The sequence below is a fragment of the Chaetomium fimeti genome (genome assembly GCF_033439085.1).
Source record: "Chaetomium fimeti strain CBS 168.71 chromosome Unknown B0H64scaffold_6, whole genome shotgun sequence".
Lineage (NCBI taxonomy): Eukaryota > Fungi > Ascomycota > Sordariomycetes > Sordariales > Chaetomiaceae > Chaetomium > Chaetomium fimeti.
In genome coordinates this window covers 1,310,400-1,326,453 of record NW_026944334.1, presented here as the reverse complement: position 1 = coordinate 1,326,453, position 16,054 = coordinate 1,310,400, and the positions used below count along the sequence as shown (strand labels likewise).

At 55.8% G+C, this 16,054-nt stretch overlaps 6 protein-coding genes across 6 annotated transcripts; 3 read left to right on the top strand and 3 right to left on the bottom strand.

Moving 5' to 3' along the window:
- The first annotated feature begins 86 nt into the window (after nucleotides 1-86).
- Nucleotides 87-2,523, top strand: B0H64DRAFT_363722 (WD40-repeat-containing domain protein). Its single transcript, XM_062801811.1, has 10 exons — nucleotides 87-227; nucleotides 338-450; nucleotides 508-534; nucleotides 588-663; nucleotides 721-824; nucleotides 877-1,241; nucleotides 1,295-1,384; nucleotides 1,431-1,558; nucleotides 1,619-1,750; nucleotides 1,811-2,523. The coding sequence occupies exons 1-10, from the start codon at nucleotides 222-224 to the stop codon at nucleotides 2,108-2,110; spliced, it is 1,341 nt and encodes a 446-aa protein (XP_062656772.1). The 5' UTR covers nucleotides 87-221; the 3' UTR covers nucleotides 2,111-2,523.
- A 977-nt stretch (nucleotides 2,524-3,500) lies between these two features.
- B0H64DRAFT_476820 (uncharacterized protein) lies at nucleotides 3,501-5,552 on the top strand (the record flags this gene model as incomplete). The annotated part of the gene is made up of 4 exons (XM_062808169.1): nucleotides 3,501-4,041; nucleotides 4,091-4,475; nucleotides 4,547-4,678; nucleotides 4,753-5,552. The coding sequence occupies exons 1-4, from the start codon at nucleotides 3,946-3,948 to the stop codon at nucleotides 5,550-5,552; spliced, it is 1,413 nt and encodes a 470-aa protein (XP_062656771.1). The 5' UTR covers nucleotides 3,501-3,945.
- A 457-nt stretch (nucleotides 5,553-6,009) lies between these two features.
- On the bottom strand, nucleotides 6,010-6,877 carry B0H64DRAFT_209349 (uncharacterized protein). The gene is made up of 2 exons (XM_062799391.1): nucleotides 6,567-6,877; nucleotides 6,010-6,509 (listed from the first exon to the last, which is right to left on the bottom strand). Exons 1-2 carry the CDS (start codon nucleotides 6,661-6,663, stop codon nucleotides 6,106-6,108), a joined length of 501 nt encoding a protein of 166 aa, XP_062656770.1. The 5' UTR covers nucleotides 6,664-6,877; the 3' UTR covers nucleotides 6,010-6,105.
- Nucleotides 6,878-7,776: 899 nt separating this feature from the next.
- B0H64DRAFT_403865 (kinase-like domain-containing protein) lies at nucleotides 7,777-9,249 on the bottom strand. Its single transcript, XM_062804347.1, has one exon. It carries the CDS (start codon nucleotides 9,235-9,237, stop codon nucleotides 8,101-8,103), a length of 1,137 nt encoding a protein of 378 aa, XP_062656769.1. The 5' UTR covers nucleotides 9,238-9,249; the 3' UTR covers nucleotides 7,777-8,100.
- Nucleotides 9,250-11,134: 1,885 nt separating this feature from the next.
- On the bottom strand, nucleotides 11,135-12,811 carry B0H64DRAFT_403864 (uncharacterized protein). Its single transcript, XM_062804346.1, has 2 exons — nucleotides 12,042-12,811; nucleotides 11,135-11,956 (listed from the first exon to the last, which is right to left on the bottom strand). The coding sequence occupies exons 1-2, from the start codon at nucleotides 12,510-12,512 to the stop codon at nucleotides 11,336-11,338; spliced, it is 1,092 nt and encodes a 363-aa protein (XP_062656768.1). The 5' UTR covers nucleotides 12,513-12,811; the 3' UTR covers nucleotides 11,135-11,335.
- Nucleotides 12,812-13,147: 336 nt separating this feature from the next.
- On the top strand, nucleotides 13,148-14,896 carry B0H64DRAFT_326320 (general substrate transporter; the record flags this gene model as incomplete). Its single annotated transcript, XM_062800733.1, has 3 exons — nucleotides 13,148-13,358; nucleotides 13,441-14,234; nucleotides 14,288-14,896. The coding sequence occupies 3 exons, from the start codon at nucleotides 13,148-13,150 to the stop codon at nucleotides 14,894-14,896; spliced, it is 1,614 nt and encodes a 537-aa protein (XP_062656767.1).
- Between the last annotated feature and the right edge of the window lie 1,158 nt (nucleotides 14,897-16,054).

Sequence of the window (16,054 nt, the reverse complement as noted above, 5' to 3'; positions counted from 1 at the left end):
GGGTAGGTACCGAAAGCGGTGATAAATTCTGCCGCCGGACCCCGCCAAAATTTAGAGATGCGCCGTCTTGAATTGGCCGTGGCCGAGTTTCGTACATCCAAGCATCCAAGCAGATCAAGACATTCTCTACCAACTTCGAATTTGACCACAGCCACCCGACGAAACCCCGAACTCGAACCCAAAATATCAAAAACGACGAAGCTACGGTTACCGGAGCCATCATGAAGGTACGACTTGGGCCCTGCACATCATCAACACCCATCTCCGTAGACGGCGCCACCGAACCTCACAACCTTCAACCGTCTAACGATACGGGCGCTAACATGCTTGCCGGCAGATCAAAGCCCTCAGTCGGGCCACCTCGACTCAGCAAGCGCCAGGATCGGATGTCCAGCGCGCGCCGCGAAATCTCGCCCCGGAAATCCACCCTTTCGAACGAGCTCGGGAATAGTACGTGGAAACTGGGGAGTGTGCGGGTGCAGGTGCGGTTCTGACATTGAAAAACAGCCAAAGAGCCCTCAATGCGGTTAAACTGTGAGGATACATATATCGTTGCCATACAGGAGCTAGGTACTAACTCGCACAAGGGAGCGCATGTTCGCCAAGCCCTTCCTCGGCCAGCTAGGGAGCGGCCACGTTCAGGGCGTGTATAGCATGTGCAAAGTTTGTTCTCACAGGTTGTCAGCGGGTGTGAATATGGGCGAGGCTGACCTTTTCCAGGACAAGAACTCCCTCAGCTCCGTAGCTTCAGGGTCCGGCGACGGTGTCATCAAAGTTTGGGATCTCACAGCACGCGACGATGAGGCCTGGCGGACAGCTGCACAGTAAGTTCGTTATCGAGCTTGCGGCAGCCTCAATGCTGACTGTATCTCTCAGCTCAAATATCGTCAAGGGCTTGACCTTCACCAACGACAAGAAACTCCTCTCCTGCGCTACCGACGGCATCAAGTTGTGGGACCCGTACAACACGCCCAAAGACACCGCGCCGCTTGCAACTTGGCAAGAAGGCGGGCCATACACATCGCTGTCAGTTCACAGAACCGGGAACGTTTTTGCCGGTTCGTCGGGCGCCGGGTGCATTCGCGTCTGGGATCTTGATCAGAGCACCGCTGCGCAAACAATACAATGGCCCAACTTCACAGATACGATCACCGATGTTTGCTTCAACCAGGTTGAGACATCCGTCATTGGTTCTGTGGCTACTGACCGCTCTCTCATCCTTTTTGATTTGCGGACAAACAGTGAGTTGCCCCCCGGATCCGAAGCGAGGGACCGGGACTGACCCTGAGCGCAGTGCCTGTCATCAAGACGGTGCTCCAGTTTGCAGCGAACCGCATCGTCTTCAACCCGATGGAAGCCATGAACATGGCTGTAGCGTCAGAAGGTATGGCCCCCGCTGTACATGGGAAGGGCAATGCTGACAAGTCTAGACCACAACATCTACATTTTCGATGCTAGGAATTTCAATAGGGCGCAGAACATCCAAAAGGGCCACGTTGCGGCTGTTATGGATGTTGAGTTCTCCCCCACTGGCGAGGAGCTGGTTAGCGGTTCTTATGTAAGTCTTCGTTATGAGGTCTGATGAAGTTCGCAAACACAAACGCTGACTTGTTCATAGGACCGCACCGTCCGGATCTGGCGCCGCGACCAAGGCCAGTCCCGCGACATCTACCACACCAAGCGCATGCAAAGGGTATTCCGGACCATGTGGACCATGGACTCCAAGTACCTCCTCAGTGGAAGCGACGACGTATGTTCCCTACCTTCTCCTACGATCTTTTTCTTTTCCGTTTTACTGACCTCTTCGTAGGGCAACCTCCGGTTGTGGCGCGCCAACGCGTCGGAGCGCAGCGGCGTTAAGTCTACCAAGCAGCGGCAGGCGCTCGAGTACAACAGTGCGCTGACGGAGCGGTACTCACACATGCCCGAGATCAAACGCATCCGCCGCCACCGCCACCTGCCCAAGGTGATCAAGAAGGCGGGCGAGATCAAGCGCGACGAGCTGGGGGCCATCACGCGGCGCGAGGAGAACGAGCGCAAGCACTCGGACAAGAAGTTCCAGAAGCGCAAGGGCGAGCGGGAGAAGGCGGTGTTGGTCAAGCAGCAATAATGCATGGTTTATTTGGTGGCAGTGGTGGTCATGATTTGGTCGAGGGGCGGCTGGGTGGGTTGCCAGTATTCTGCATTGGGCGGCGTTTTGGGTGTTGCTTGGGAGGTATGTCCTTGGAGGCTGGGTCTGATACCATCCGTGTCTGGCATTGTACGCATGTAGATGAAAAACGCTTGGTAAGTCGTTGGGACTATCAGTTTGGTTTTTGCGCGCGTTTCAGAGGGCCTTCATGCAAACGGAGAAACGGGCCGTGATCGACGTCGTTTTGTTCGTGTATGTTGGGAAGACACGTCGGCGAGCTATCGTTGTCGGGTAGCTAACACACACTCACATGCATAGGACAACGAGTGATGAAAGTATAAGTGTGGTCTACCTAAAATAGTTTCGGTTTGCAACTTGGAGATCAGTGGTCGATCCAGCGAGCAGCATTCCCGGTACAATCCTCGATGAGTTAAGCCGGAGGATCGCGATCCCGCGGTGTTTTGTTCTGCACTTTATCCACGGAATCCATCAAGGACAACACAACTCGCCTCGATCACAAGGTGATGGAAACGGAAAGCTTCGGCGCCTACTCTCACGACACCTCATTCAGAACAGTTTCACGAGTATCCGCATTAACGAACGTGTTCAGCCGAGACTGGGGATAAACTTTGATGATCTGCGGTTCCCGGCGTCGATGACACAAATGATAAACCCCCTCGAATCCACAACTCGAGCAGAGCTGGCGAGCCGTCTTTTTGGGGGTTTGTGTGCTGCGACAACCCGGATCTCAGTTGACAATCAAGCGGCTGCTGATGTTGGTTAATATCATCTGCCGAAGACGAACTCTATTCCTGGGTATTACAACTACACCAATTCACCAGCGTTTTCTTCAAGTAGAACGTAAAACCACACCTACACAGTACCAGGTACAGGGGCTATTAACGTCATCCGAATATGCCCTTCCACGATCCTCTTCTAGCGCGGAGATCACTCCACCGACAAATGCCACTGCCCCTTCCACGTCCCTAGACAGCATCAGCTGGAAGCATGACTAAACCCTTATGTCTGGTTCTTTCATTCCTGGGACGGCGAGAAAAGTTCCCCGTAAACTGCCCCAGAAACCGGAGATCTGAAACAACAGGCGGCCAACCGACTGCTCGGCCGCGCATCCAACTTCCTAGGCCATCCAGGGCCGCGGCCCGTGAACACGGCACGCCTTCACGAGCCGCACATGGCAGGTGAGGCAGTGACAGCCACACCTAGATGACCTCGAACCCTGGTTGAAGCTTACTTTCACAAGGCCCGTGTTCCGTGTGCCGCATGGATCTCCCGTTGCATGACCATGTACATGGACGGCGGCGCAAGACCTGCTATCTTGGGTCGTAGGTTGCGAGATCTCGTAGCACCCCTGGATCGGCCCGCCGTCGGTACTCGCGTGCGTCCGCCTCTCTCGTCGGTTCAAGCCACCACGCCTGACGTGAGGCTGCTCCCGATCTCTGGATCTCGCGTTTTGGGCCCCGTTTGGGGTTTTGTCATTGGCGGCTTGGCTATCCCATGTTGGCACTTTGGACAACTCAAATAAGCGACGTTAGGGAAGACCATGGGTTGGGTGTCGATTGTGTGGCTTGTTGGATATTATTAGTGCCGTCTCTCGCCCATCTTGTGATGTGTGCTCCGGGTCTTCTTCTAGGCGATGCTCTATCCAGTCAATGGCGGCAATAGATAAACCGTTTCGAACCCTTCTGTAACTCGCGGATCGTTTCTCTGCAACGGCCTTCAATAACAACAATTCACACCGTTGGTGGTCGCCATACCTCACCATAATCGGATTGAGCAAAGAGTCAACACCAGCAATGGCTGACTCCGAACCCGTCACCAAACCGAAGCAGTATGGGGACATCCCAGCAGAGCTTTCCTTCGAAGAGGTTATCCAAAACCGAGCCGCTTCAGTCAGTCGAATCTCTCATCTTATCTCATGCTAGTGCTAACACTCCGCAGCCTTGCTCGTTAAGTGACTTCATGGATTATCTCTTCTACGTTGAGCACAATGCAGAGCCCCTGCAGTTCTTTCTCTGGTACTGGGACTACATCCAACGCTGGAGCAACCTTCTACCGAGACAAAAAGCACTCTCACCATCGTGGGACCCAGAGCAGGCCGCCGAGCCACAGTCTCGCTTCATCAAGTACAGCCACAAGCGAGAACGAAGCCAGAAGATGAACAAGATTCTCGCTATCATGGAGATGGACTCCGAGCGGGAATCATTAGATTATAGTAGTCCAGAAGACCACTCCCGAAGCGCTTCGATCATCACCTCCCCGCTCTCCTCACCCGCCGCGATCCTCAGCCCAACGACCTCGGTGAAACCGCCCGACTGGCAGCCATGTACGTTTTTGGGTATCCCTCGGCGGCTTTCACCTATCTCACGGACACACTTTACTAACAACCCGAACCAGTCACAATCCAGCCCTACCGCGACGAAGTATGCCGCATAACCCGGCACTACATCTGCCCCACGGCACCGCGCAGGCTCCAGCTATCCCCCAAAGACCGCGAGGCCTGCCTGCGCGCGGTACAGCACACCACCCGTAAGTCAAGAGTCAAGACCAACCCCACCACCCACCCACCCACCCACCCCAACTAACCCTCCACTTCCACCCAGACCCAACAGCCCTCCTCCCCGCCTTCCTCACCGCCCACGCCGCGCTCCGCGCCCGCAGCCACCCCTCCTTCCTGCGCCACACCCGGCGCAACGCCAACCGCGCCCGGCTGCGCGGGGTGCTCGCGCTCGGCTTCGCGCTGGTCACGCTGGGCTTCGCGCTGGACTTGGTACTGATGCTCTCGCGGCGCGGGGCGCACTGGCGCGTCGTGTGTGTGATGCTGTGGTGGCCGGGCCTGGCCGTGCTGGCGGCGGCGGCGAGGGGGGTTTGTGTGCTGTTGTGGTGTGGCGGTGGGAGGGGGAGGTGGGTGAGGCAGGTCAGGCCGTGGGAGGCGGTTGAGAGTGAGGTTGGGGATGGGGGTGGAGGGGGGGATGGGGAGGGCCGAGAGGGAGAGGAGGGCAAGGGTGAAGGGGTTGGTGGTGGGAAGGTTGGTGGAGGTGGTGGTGGTGGTGTTGATGGTCGTCAGGGGTGGAGGGAGCATAAGCGGACTGAGACAAGCAGTTCGACGGCGAGCATGGTTAGTAGTGCGAGCAGCACGGCGAGCCGGGTTGACCCGTTGCGGAAACCGAGTTTACAGGTGTTTGGGCCGGCGAATGAGTACGCGGGTGAGGCGTGGAGGGCTGAGTACGAAGCGAAGGGAGTGGTGAACAGGGTGTTTGATGAGACGGTGGTGGTGCAGAACAAGGCGCTCAAGATGTGGCAGGACCGGACCATCTTCGTTGCTCTGCTGTGGGGAGGGGCAGGGGCGGCGGCGTTGACGGTAGTGTCGTTGTTTGTACCGAGTGGGAGGTTGTATTGGTAGCGTAGAGAGGGTATACATGGACCATCCCGGCACGGGTGCGAGAACCGTAGCCCTATTTTTGGCTATCAACTCGAAGCTTCTTGACCCTTTGGCCAACTTTCAATACTCACAAAGTCTACATATCGAGGACGAGGTTATACCTTCCGTCCCTCTGTTATGTATAAACAGACCTCCTATCCCGGTGACCCAAGGATTAGCAATTAAGCGTATCGCCCATTCCTCGTCCATCCACATCAAAACCCGACATCATGCCTTCGTTGCTTCCCCAGGCCTTGCTATGCCATCCAGCATCATCCCTGTCGACATGGACTTCATCCAACGTCGTACGCGGCCATCTCTCATCAAGATTCAGCGTTCTCATCACCCAACTCCGTCATTCCCATCCAATGCATTAACCCATCCCACATAGGTATCATGATTACCCCGTAAAAGATCCAAACTCCCTCAACGCCGTGCCCACCTTCCAAATTTCCAAAGCCAAACCAACCCCGACTCCCAATGAAGCCAGACCAAACCATGACAAGAAAAAATGCAATAAAGTCAAAAGCTGTCATTATAAAAAGACAGTGAAAATCAACATCACCGACACCAGCCCCACGCCCATGCCAGCGATGGCCCTGTTTGCTGAGGCAGGGTTCCTCGTCTCGGCCCCGTGGGATGCGCTGGTTGAGACGTCGTCAACGTCTGGGCCGTGGCCCGACCCTGGCGACTCGGGCTGCTGAGGTGGCGGGCCATGCGGGTCGCGGTTGGTGGCCCGCCGTGTGATGACGGGCAAATTCTCTTCATGATAGTCTGAGTCTGAGACTTCTCTCTGAGCGGTGATTTTGGAGTCTGTTCGGTTCTTCTGGCTTGGGCGGGCGATGTTGAGTGTGTCCAGGTCGATCGTTCTAGCGTTGGCGCTGGGTGACCGTATTGAAGCGCCATCTTGGCGTGTGTCTTGCCCTTGGTATGGCACAGCTGCAGGAGGGTTAGCTTCATGATCCAAGTGAGTTGCTCACCCCAATGTTGACTTACCCTTCAAAATGACCTTGCCGTCAGTGAGGACCTGGTCGCTGACGACTGCGGCTCCGCCCCCCGCCAGCAGGACTAGTACGAGCCAAGAAACCTTCATGGCTAAGGTTCTTATCCCTTCCCCCGGACCGCCAAGAGATGGATGAGTGGCCAAGCAACTGGCGAGAAAGGGTAAAATGGTGAAATAAAAGCTGGGAGTGCACCGGATTCATAAAATTAAAAGATGCGATCCTCCAACGCTTTCCCGACCAACTGGCGAATCCTCGCCTGAAATTCGCCGATCAAGTCGTCTTCTGTGCCGCAATGCAGTGCGACAGGGGGGTGGTCGAGGGGCGTTGCCAAACAAATAGTGCAGCTCAAAAATAGGCAAGGCTGACCGGAGTGACACAGCCCAAACGAGACGAGTCGGGGTTGATTCCTTCTCATGCACGGTTCCCCGCCGTTGGTTTTGGTGGTTGTGGAAAATTCTAAGTCGAGCGAGAGACGGGAAGGTGCGTCAGATTTTCGAGTCTTGACGGGGACGTCCGAATGCGACCAAACGAGCGAGTGAATGACGCGAGTGGTGGTCGATCGAGATCCCCCCCAAAAAACGTTATCGTCACCCGTGTTCAGCACCTTCCAAAACAGAAGGCAAAGTCCGCACCCGGCCGGACTGTGGTCTTATTCGCCAGAATTGCGTGTGAAAGAAGGGCAGGAACGAGGGACGAGGAGAACTTGAATTCGGAACATCCATGGCAAGAGGAAAACAGAAAAGAACAAGCACAGAAGGCTTGTCGAACAGGCCGACATTCCACTTTTCAGCCGTTGAGAGCGGCCTGCATCCATTCGGTTTCCTTGGTCTGCGATATCTTGCTATCTCGGCTGAAGATGGATCTCGATGCAACGCTAGGCTTCCGCAACGGAATGGAATGCAGCCAAGTGGGCCAGGCCAAGGCGCATGGGGAGGCTGGACCTGCACCAGCCTTGGTTCGTGCAGTGGGCCTTGTGGGACGCAGCCACGGGCAACCCTTTTGCAGTCTGCCGATCGCTGACGGGGTGTGTGGGGGTTGTCTTGAGGGTGTCACAGTGTGTGCCACAAAGAGTGGGATGAACCTCGTGTTGTCGAATCGGATGTGACCATATTCGGCATGTTCCCGTTTCTGACGCCCAACAACAAACCGAGTCGTTGGTCGGACTTGCAGGCTGTCCTTGGAACTCTCTCCATGGCGTGCCTCCTGTCTTGTCTTGAAACGGCACTCCGGGCCGACTCGACACCTTCTGGGTTCCTATCTAAATCCGGTGTGTTCCCGTCTCCTCGCGATGACGTCGTCTAGGCGGGGCTTTGTCTTGCAGGGTCAACAACCCTAACCCGCGGCATCACCCCGACAACAACATCACGTCCTCATCGCCAAAACGCTGATACCCAAGCTCGACGACAACTGAGTCAATCTAATTGAAGCTATGTACTTCCAACCCCTCGCCGCTCGGCTATCTCCTTTACAAATGCCCCACCATGACACAGTCAGCCATCGGCGGAGGCCGTGTGCTTGTGCTCCCTTCATCCGAATTCACGAAGGAACGAAACACCCTCGATGAGGAGCGACTTCTGCTGTTTGACGGCGTGTTGTGCGCTGCTGTGACTACTCCAAGATCCATTCCTGGCCCTGGAAGCTGCTGCTTCCCCCGCCCCACCCCGAAGGGAACCGGTGAAGCTCCGGGCACTGACGCTGCCACCGCTTCCCGCACTGCTCCGCTTGGCGTCGTCATATTGTGACTCGCCTCCCCGCTGTGTCGAGATACGCCTGCTGCCAGAGCTACTAACGCTCGGGATCGAACCTGAGCTCAGTCTGTTTTCCACACCAAAGCCCCAGCCGCCGCCCAGACGCAGGCAGTGCGGCTCCGGAATGCCACAGTCCCAGGCAAGGATTTGACGGATCTTTTCCCGGACTTGGTTGGCGGTCAGGCGGTCTGAAGGGTCGTATGAAAGCATCCCCACGACCACTTCGAGGATTGGCATAACGCCTTTGAACACCGGGTCGTCCTTTTTCGAGGCATCATCGGCCAATTGTACCATCCAACTCTCAATCTGGTCGACATTGTCGTGGAAGGAGGAGTCTGGGAAGGGGCTACCACGGCCCGCGGCACTGTGCTTCGCAGCCCGGTGTGCAGCGAACGGCCGTCCTTGCTTCTTGAATAAGAAGCTAAGAAGCTCGAGGATTACACAGCCCAGCGAGAAAATGTCGGCGGCCTGGGGATTGAAATCGGTCGCCCGGTGGCTGCCGTCGTCTGCCGACCGATGAGACGGGCCCGGCGATGAGGGTGTGGGGGTCGGCACCTTCTCCGGGGCACTGTAGTCGTACGCCTCTCTGTCGAATGTCGTGCTCTCCGTGGTGCCGCTCAGGACATTGAGGTGGAATTGCGTAAACCCGGAGAGAAAGACGAAGTTGCTCTTCGAGAAGTGCACAGTCGATGGTCTGATGTTCACGTGCGCACGGCCCTGGTTGTGGAACGAGTAAACCGTGTCGGTCAGACAGTATATCCAGTTCATGACTGCCTGTCGACGCGTTTTCTTGTCCAGCTTCTTCAAACAGCTGGGCATGGTGGTGAGGAGCGACTTGAGGCTGAACTCGGGAGCCGGCGTGAACAGAATGTATCCGTACCCTTGGTGAGTGTAAGACGCCCAGTACGACAACATGTGCTCGTTTTGCAAGTTCTTGATGCCATTGACCTCAGACATGAACTTTTCCTGGTCGACATAGTCTGTACCAAGACGTAGCTGGCAGCGGCAAAACACCGTCCCGGGCTGGTTCGGCAGAGTGACCTTGTCGACACGATAACCTTGGCCTGCGGCAGGTTTCTCCGCAATATCGAGTGGAACCAGTTCCGGGTCTTCATAGTCGATATGGATGTTTTCGTCCAAGTATCGCAGGACGTAATGAAATTGCCGATGGTAAAGTTTCTTTTCTGTTCTCTCGTTATTGGCGGGTATTAATCCGAGATGCTGTATTTGTTCGAGTGAAAAGGGGAGGTCTTCATCGTCCAAGGAGTCATCGATGAGCTCAAAGATGCAGTGTGCCAATCCCACGTCGGCGAGCACGAGGAATGTTTTCTTGGACTTCGCCTCTATCCATTCCCAGTAAGTGCTGGTGGTTAAGCCCTCGCCAAAGCTGGGAATCTGGTCGAGGCGCTGGTCCGCTTGAGATTTGAGTCGGCTGCGGGCGAACTGCTTCGTCACAGTCTGCTCGATCCTTTTAGTGTCCCACCACATGGTAAAAAGAGTTGTGGCCTTAGAAATCAGCAAGATTTGCAGTTAGTGTGTAGGGGAAGTAGATGGGGACACTCGAGATTCGAAGAAGCGAAAGAGCGTGAACGTGAAAGTGAAAGGGGATGAAGTGCCAGTAGGTGGGAAGGTGCCCATGGCGAAACTAATTTGAGGTAGATGCAGACAGCTGTTTGTTTCTCCATCGTCAATATAAGCATTCTGAAAAGACGGCACCTGCCAGTGTCCCAAAGCGCTAGTTCCTTACATGCAAATGCGAACGACCCTATCACCTGCTTTCTCTCAAGGTATCAGACATAGTTTTGAGGGTGCGTTCTAGAACTAGAATCCCCGTATATACCGAGATAGAAACAAATTCGAGGTGCAGGTGGTTTAATTTAGTGTCTTGTGGTGGAGCTAAGAGACACTCAAGGTGCAATAGCTGGAGGCTGTGCGGGAAGGAACGCTTAGGACGGAATCCATTCACACAGGAATTACCTATTGTAAGCCCCTCTTTATATTTCAGGTTCCAGATTTACTCAATGCCATCTTTGGTTGTTTCTTCTGATCAACTGTGTTCCTTTTCTGGTATTATGGGGATCTCATCGTACCTACCTAGATAGATAAACGACTGGAGTCTGAGTGTGGACTACCTATTGTGATCGTTCCGATGCTATTTTAGGTACGGAGTAATGCCGTAACACACAGAACGGGCCTGGACCCTAACCTTATATCACTGAAGCCTTGTATGATGGGAGTTCCAAGATGTGCGGCACTGGCAAAGCGAATAATAAGAGCAGGCTGTCTGGATCACAAGGGACAACCTCAACCCTAACTCTACATTTATCAGGTCACATGTATTAAACGACTGGAAACTCTTACAGTCCTACAACTTGATGTCACCCCAACCTTCTCCTTTATCTCCTGTATCTCCTTTTCTACCTCCTACTTCACCTCCAATTATCGGTTGTCCCTTCTGCTAGTCCAAACCCCAGTCCGAGGCCATTGACACACACACACTATCCTCCACCTTAGCAGCTGCATCTACGGCAACCACGACCGCAGCAACTAGATGCCAGATTCATCATCGCAGTCCCTTCCTCTAATTTGTTCTCAGAACCAACTAGAGGCTCGCTGATGTAACTAATACAAAACGGGCCACGATCCAAAGTCTATCAGTTTCGGCTTTTCGATCTTCAAGCATGGTATTCCAGGGGTTAATGATACCTACACACCAGGGAATGGAGGTTTATTAATGACAATCCCAACCCGGAAAGAATTCGGCCCTTGGTGACCCCCGACCCCCCCCCCCCCCCCCCCCCCCCAAGAGACTCGAGCGGATTTTCACAGAGTCTAGATCATGTGGAAACAGTAAGACGCACAAAAACGCCGCTCGCTTCAAACCGTTAACTAGAGTTACAAGATGTGTATCCACTCCTTGTATATACACACCCGACCACCAAATACAATTACATCTTTTCATACCTCACGGCGCGTTGGTCTGGCGCCGGCGCCAGCCTCTATCCCCTCGTCTCTAAAACCCCTGTATCGAACCACCCTCCTTCTTCTCTTTCGCCGACCCTCTCCTCCCCACGAACGAGTTCATACCCTTATCTATACCCGCCAGCTTCCTCGCCACAGCCTGCAGCCCCACGGGTAGCACATTATACCAGTCGATCCACCGCGCATAGAGCGGCATGCCGATGGCGGCGTTCCTCCCGTTATCAATCGCGGCGATGACCTCCTTGGCCACGTCGACGGGCTCGACGACGGGGGCGAGGAAGCGGTTCGGGGTCTGGACGCCGTAGAAGAGCGGGGTGCTCAGCTGGCCCGGGGTGACGAGCACGGTGCGGATCTGCGGGTGCGACTCGCGCAGCTCGGCCGCGAGCGACCGGTGCAGCGCCGAGATGCCCGCCTTGGCCGCTGCGTAGTCGGTCAGCTGCGCCGCGCCCACCGTGCCGATCACCGACGAGACCGTGACGACCGTGCCGCCGACCTCGCTGCGCGTCATGGCCGGCAGGAAGGTTTTGAGCGTGTAGAAGTGGCTGACGAGGTTGGTGGTGAGGGACTTGTCGATCTCGGGGAAGGTCATGGAGAGGAGGGGCTTGCCGATGACGATGGCCGCGTTGTTGATTAGGACCGTGGGAGTGCCGAGCTGGAGGGGTAGTAGTTAGTATGGTTGTGATGAAGAAGCAGGGAAATATGAGAGAGCAGGGAGAGAGCGATGAGGGGACACTTACGTCTCTCTCGATCTTGGCCGCCACCCGCGCGAGCTGGTCCTTGTCCGTCACGTCGCACTTGTAGTATGTGACGCCCCGCGACTCGCCGTTCTCCATCTCCACGACGTCCAGAACGGCAACTGTGGCCCCGCGCATCCCGTATACCTCAGCGATCAGCAGGCCCAGCCCGCTGGCGCCGCCGGTGATGACGATAACCTCCTCGCTCAGATCCACCTCGCGCGGCAGACCAAACGCCAGCCTGTTGTTGATAGCCCCGGCAATCCAAGACAGGGAGATAATGGAAGCCCAAGCAATCGATACTAGCATAGGCGGCGCGTCCCAGAACATATTCTGGGCGCGGAAGCAGAGCGGGACGATCCATGCGATGAAGGGGTGGAAGAAACTGGTCTTTAGGACCTTGACGAAGAGGTCGATCGAGAGCGGCGCGAACCAGGAGTCGCGCTGGGGTGGAGTGCCATATGGAGAAGGCATTATGAGCTTGGCTGCTAAGGTTTCGAGGTTGAGATTCGCGGTGGTTTAAACTTTGGATACGATCGATCGTGATGATGCCGATTGCGCCGGGTACGACGTCGTTCCGTTCTATTATCGAATTACAGTGGTAGATTAGAGGTATACCAAACAGAAAGGGCGCCCTGCGGTCTTCAAACTTTATTGCATGGTTGAAGGGAAAGAGAAACAAGCTGACGATAGTTTAGACTGCTCGGGGGCACAGCTTCACGTCATCCGAGTTCGTGGCCTTTGGCGCACATGCAGTCGACGACAGGCTGTGAAACACCCCTGGTCTGAGCACCCTGCACCAAGACCCCTCGCCGCCAAAATGTTCCAATTGGAGCCGCTGGCATTCCCCTGCAGATTCCAGAGCAATCGTGCGGCTGGGCAGATCTCTTGGCGGGGCCAGTGGAGTTGGGACGGAAGTCGGAGACGGCGGGCGCCGGCCTTTGACAGCTTCTTCCGAAATCACCGAGCAATCCACGGCGACGCGCTCCACAACTAATTCGGCGCCACATCCGGTCGCAACGGCAGTTACTCGGAGCCAGATAAACGGGCAATGCACAGCATATCATAGCATCACGAACGACGGCCACGAGGTCAGAAATGCCGTGAAGATGAGCAGCGCAGAAGAGCCCTTGATTTCCCGCCATCCCTCCCCGTCCGAGGACCACCCCGACAATGACGACGACAACCACGACAACAACGACAACAACGATATCCGCCATGACGCAACCACCTACGATGCCGCACCACCCCCCGCCTCACCCACCCTCTTCATCTACCTCCTCACCTTAAGCGCGGGCATTTCCGGCCTCCTCTTCGGCTGTAAGCCACCCCCTCCCCTCCCTACCCCCCATCCACCCCCCCATCCCCAACGACACTAACCACCTCCCCCCCAAAACAACAGACGACACCGGCGTAATCTCCTCGACCCTCGTCTCCATCGGCACCGCCCTCACGCCCCACCCCCTCACCACCCTCGACAAATCCATCATCACCTCGTCAACCTCCCTGCTCGCGCTCATCATCTCCCCCTTCTCCTCGGTGCTCGCCGACCGACTGGGCCGCAAGCGGGTGATCCTGCTCGCCGACGCGCTCTTCGCGGCGGGCGCGGCCGCGCAGGCGTGCAGCGGCTCCGTGGCCGCCATGGTCGCGGGCCGCGCTGTGGTTGGCATGGCGGTGGGCGCGGCGAGTTTTGTGGTGCCGCTGTATATTGCGGAGCTGGCGCCCGCGGCGTTTCGCGGGAGGCTGGTGACGATGAATGTGATTTTTATTACGCTGGGCCAGGTGGTGGCGTATGTGGTTGGGTGGGTGCTGGGGGAGTTTGGGGATCCGGCGACGGCGTGGCGGTGGATGGTGGGGCTGGGCGCGCTGCCTGCCGTGGTGCAGGCGGTTGTGATGGTGGTTATGCCCGAGACGCCGAGGTGGTTGGTGATGGTTGGGAGGGCTGGGGAGGCGAGGGGGGTGGTGGAGAGGGTGCTTGAGGGGAAGGGGGAGGGGAGGGAGGTGGATGCGACAGTGAAGGGGATTGAGATTGAGGTGAGGGAAGAGAGTGAGGAGAGGAGGTTAAGAGGGAATGGAACGGGCGTTGGGAAGGCCGTGTGGATGGATTCGGCCGGGGAGCTGTTTGGGGTAAGAAGGAATCGCAGGGCGTTGGCGATTGCTTGTTTACTTCAGGGGTTGCAGCAGCTGTGTGGATTTGTGAGTGCTCTCGAGCTCCCGGTTTACGATCCGGTCACTGACAAGTCGTCTAGAACTCGCTCATGTATTTCTCGGCTACGATATTCACGATGCTGGGCTTCCCGATCCCGACACTCACCTCACTGGTTGTGGCGGTCACCAACTTCGCCTTCACCCTCGTGGCCCTCTTTTTGATCGACCGTATTGGCAGGAGGCGCATCCTGCTCTGGTCGATCCCGTTTATGGTTGTGGGCCTCCTCCTCGCAGCATACGGCTTCTCGTTTATTACACTCGCTGCGGTCGATTCGGCCGGCGATGGACCTACTCCCACCCCCGCCCGCGGCGCCGCGATAACCATTCTCGTGAGCATCATGGTCTACGTTGCCGGTTACGCTTTGGGGTTGGGGAATGTGCCCTGGATGCAGAGCGAGCTGTTTGCGCTCAACGTGCGGTCGCTGGGAAGTGGCATTGCCACGGCAACCAACTGGGGAGCAAACTTTGTGATAGGGCTGACCTTTCTGCTGCTCATGGATGCGCTTACGCCGTCGTGGACGTTTGTGCTCTATGCAGGGATATGCGCCGTCGGGTATGGGCTGATCTGGAACTTCTACCCCGAAACGGCAGGGCTGAGTTTAGAAGAAGCGGCGAGTCTTCTGGAAGACGATCGATGGGGCGTGCGTTGAAATATTTGTACAGATGTACATACAACGAACATGCATTTTGGTGGACCCAGAATCTTCGCGATGCATCCATGCGCAACAAGCGGGTTCCAGTCTTTGCCGTGAAGATACAGTACAGCCCTGGTTTGTTTGTTAGCGCGTCCGATTTGACAGGGGCCCAGTTCAAAAGTTGAAAACCCCTACCTCGACAGCCCAACAACCGTTTAAAATGAAAGCAAATGCAATACTCAGGAGCATTCGTAAAGACGATTCCAATCAAGACGTTTTTTTAGTAAAGAAATGCGTGGTTGTGTTGTTGAGTTGGAAATTTTGGCAAGGATCCCGGTCTTGAAGTCACGGGCTAACGAACTTTCAGGGATTGGAGTGTAAGCTTTCCGTTGCTGGATCTGCGTGCCGAGGCATCAAGAGTGGAAACCGGCAACGAGGCTATTCTCGGTCACCAGCGGCAATTCGCGGAGGGCGGAACTCCAAGGCCCGAAAAGAAATCCGGGCCGTTGGATTATCTTGGCAGTCCTGTTGGGCAGCGATAGAAATTGAAAATGGAGGGAAAAAAAACTGGAATAAAAAATTTCCCGCTGGTGGGCAAAGTCGCAGCCGGGGACGCCGTTCAGGACGCCCCTGAGGTTTCGAGCCTTGCGGGACGAATCTTTTTACGGCAGATCATCTTGTTTCCTGATTGGACGGTGCAAGTCGTGGCATCCTCAATGGTGGCTGCGCTGCGGGATTACGTCAAAGCGAGTCCACGAGCCGGACTTAAGACGGGCGTCGCTTTTTTGGTCATCGAAGACCGAATCCCGCCCATTAACTCCCGAGTCCTGCATGGCTGTGTAGGTTGTCTGTCTTTGTCAGGAGCAACAAATCGAAGCATAGTCAGCAACAAATCATTTATGTATTGCGATATCAACACTGTGATGAATAACAGCTACGAACAAAGTCAACAACAGCCGAAGCATCTAGCCCATTCTGATGGGCCACCACACAGCGATGCACTCCTGATCTAAAGTTGCACTCCACTCTCGGGCTTGTTGCCGCGCTTCGGATGGAGTCACCGGCGGGCCTTGGCGGAGATGAACGGGGACAAATGCACCGCTGAGCTGGGATTCCATGATGAAAATTTACAAGCGAAGGACGGCGCCGGGAGATAACAGCGTCCCGGAGCTC

Coding starts and splice junctions, on each gene's coding strand:
- B0H64DRAFT_363722 (XM_062801811.1), top strand. Junction 535..587: donor GCCCTCAATGCGGTTAAACT/GTGAGGATACAT, acceptor AACTCGCACAAG/GGAGCGCATGTTCGCCAAGC. Junction 1,751..1,810: donor TCCTCAGTGGAAGCGACGAC/GTATGTTCCCTA, acceptor ACCTCTTCGTAG/GGCAACCTCCGGTTGTGGCG.
- B0H64DRAFT_209349 (XM_062799391.1), bottom strand. CDS start 6,663: ATGAAGGTTTCTTGGCTCGTACTAGTCCTGCTGGCGGGGGGCGGAGCC. Junction 6,510..6,566: donor CGGCAAGGTCATTTTGAAGG/GTAAGTCAACAT, acceptor ACCCTCCTGCAG/CTGTGCCATACCAAGGGCAA.
- B0H64DRAFT_403865 (XM_062804347.1), bottom strand. CDS start 9,237: ATGTTGTCGTACTGGGCGTCTTACACTCACCAAGGGTACGGATACATT.
- B0H64DRAFT_403864 (XM_062804346.1), bottom strand. CDS start 12,512: ATGCCTTCTCCATATGGCACTCCACCCCAGCGCGACTCCTGGTTCGCG. Junction 11,957..12,041: donor CGGCCAAGATCGAGAGAGAC/GTAAGTGTCCCC, acceptor CTACCCCTCCAG/CTCGGCACTCCCACGGTCCT.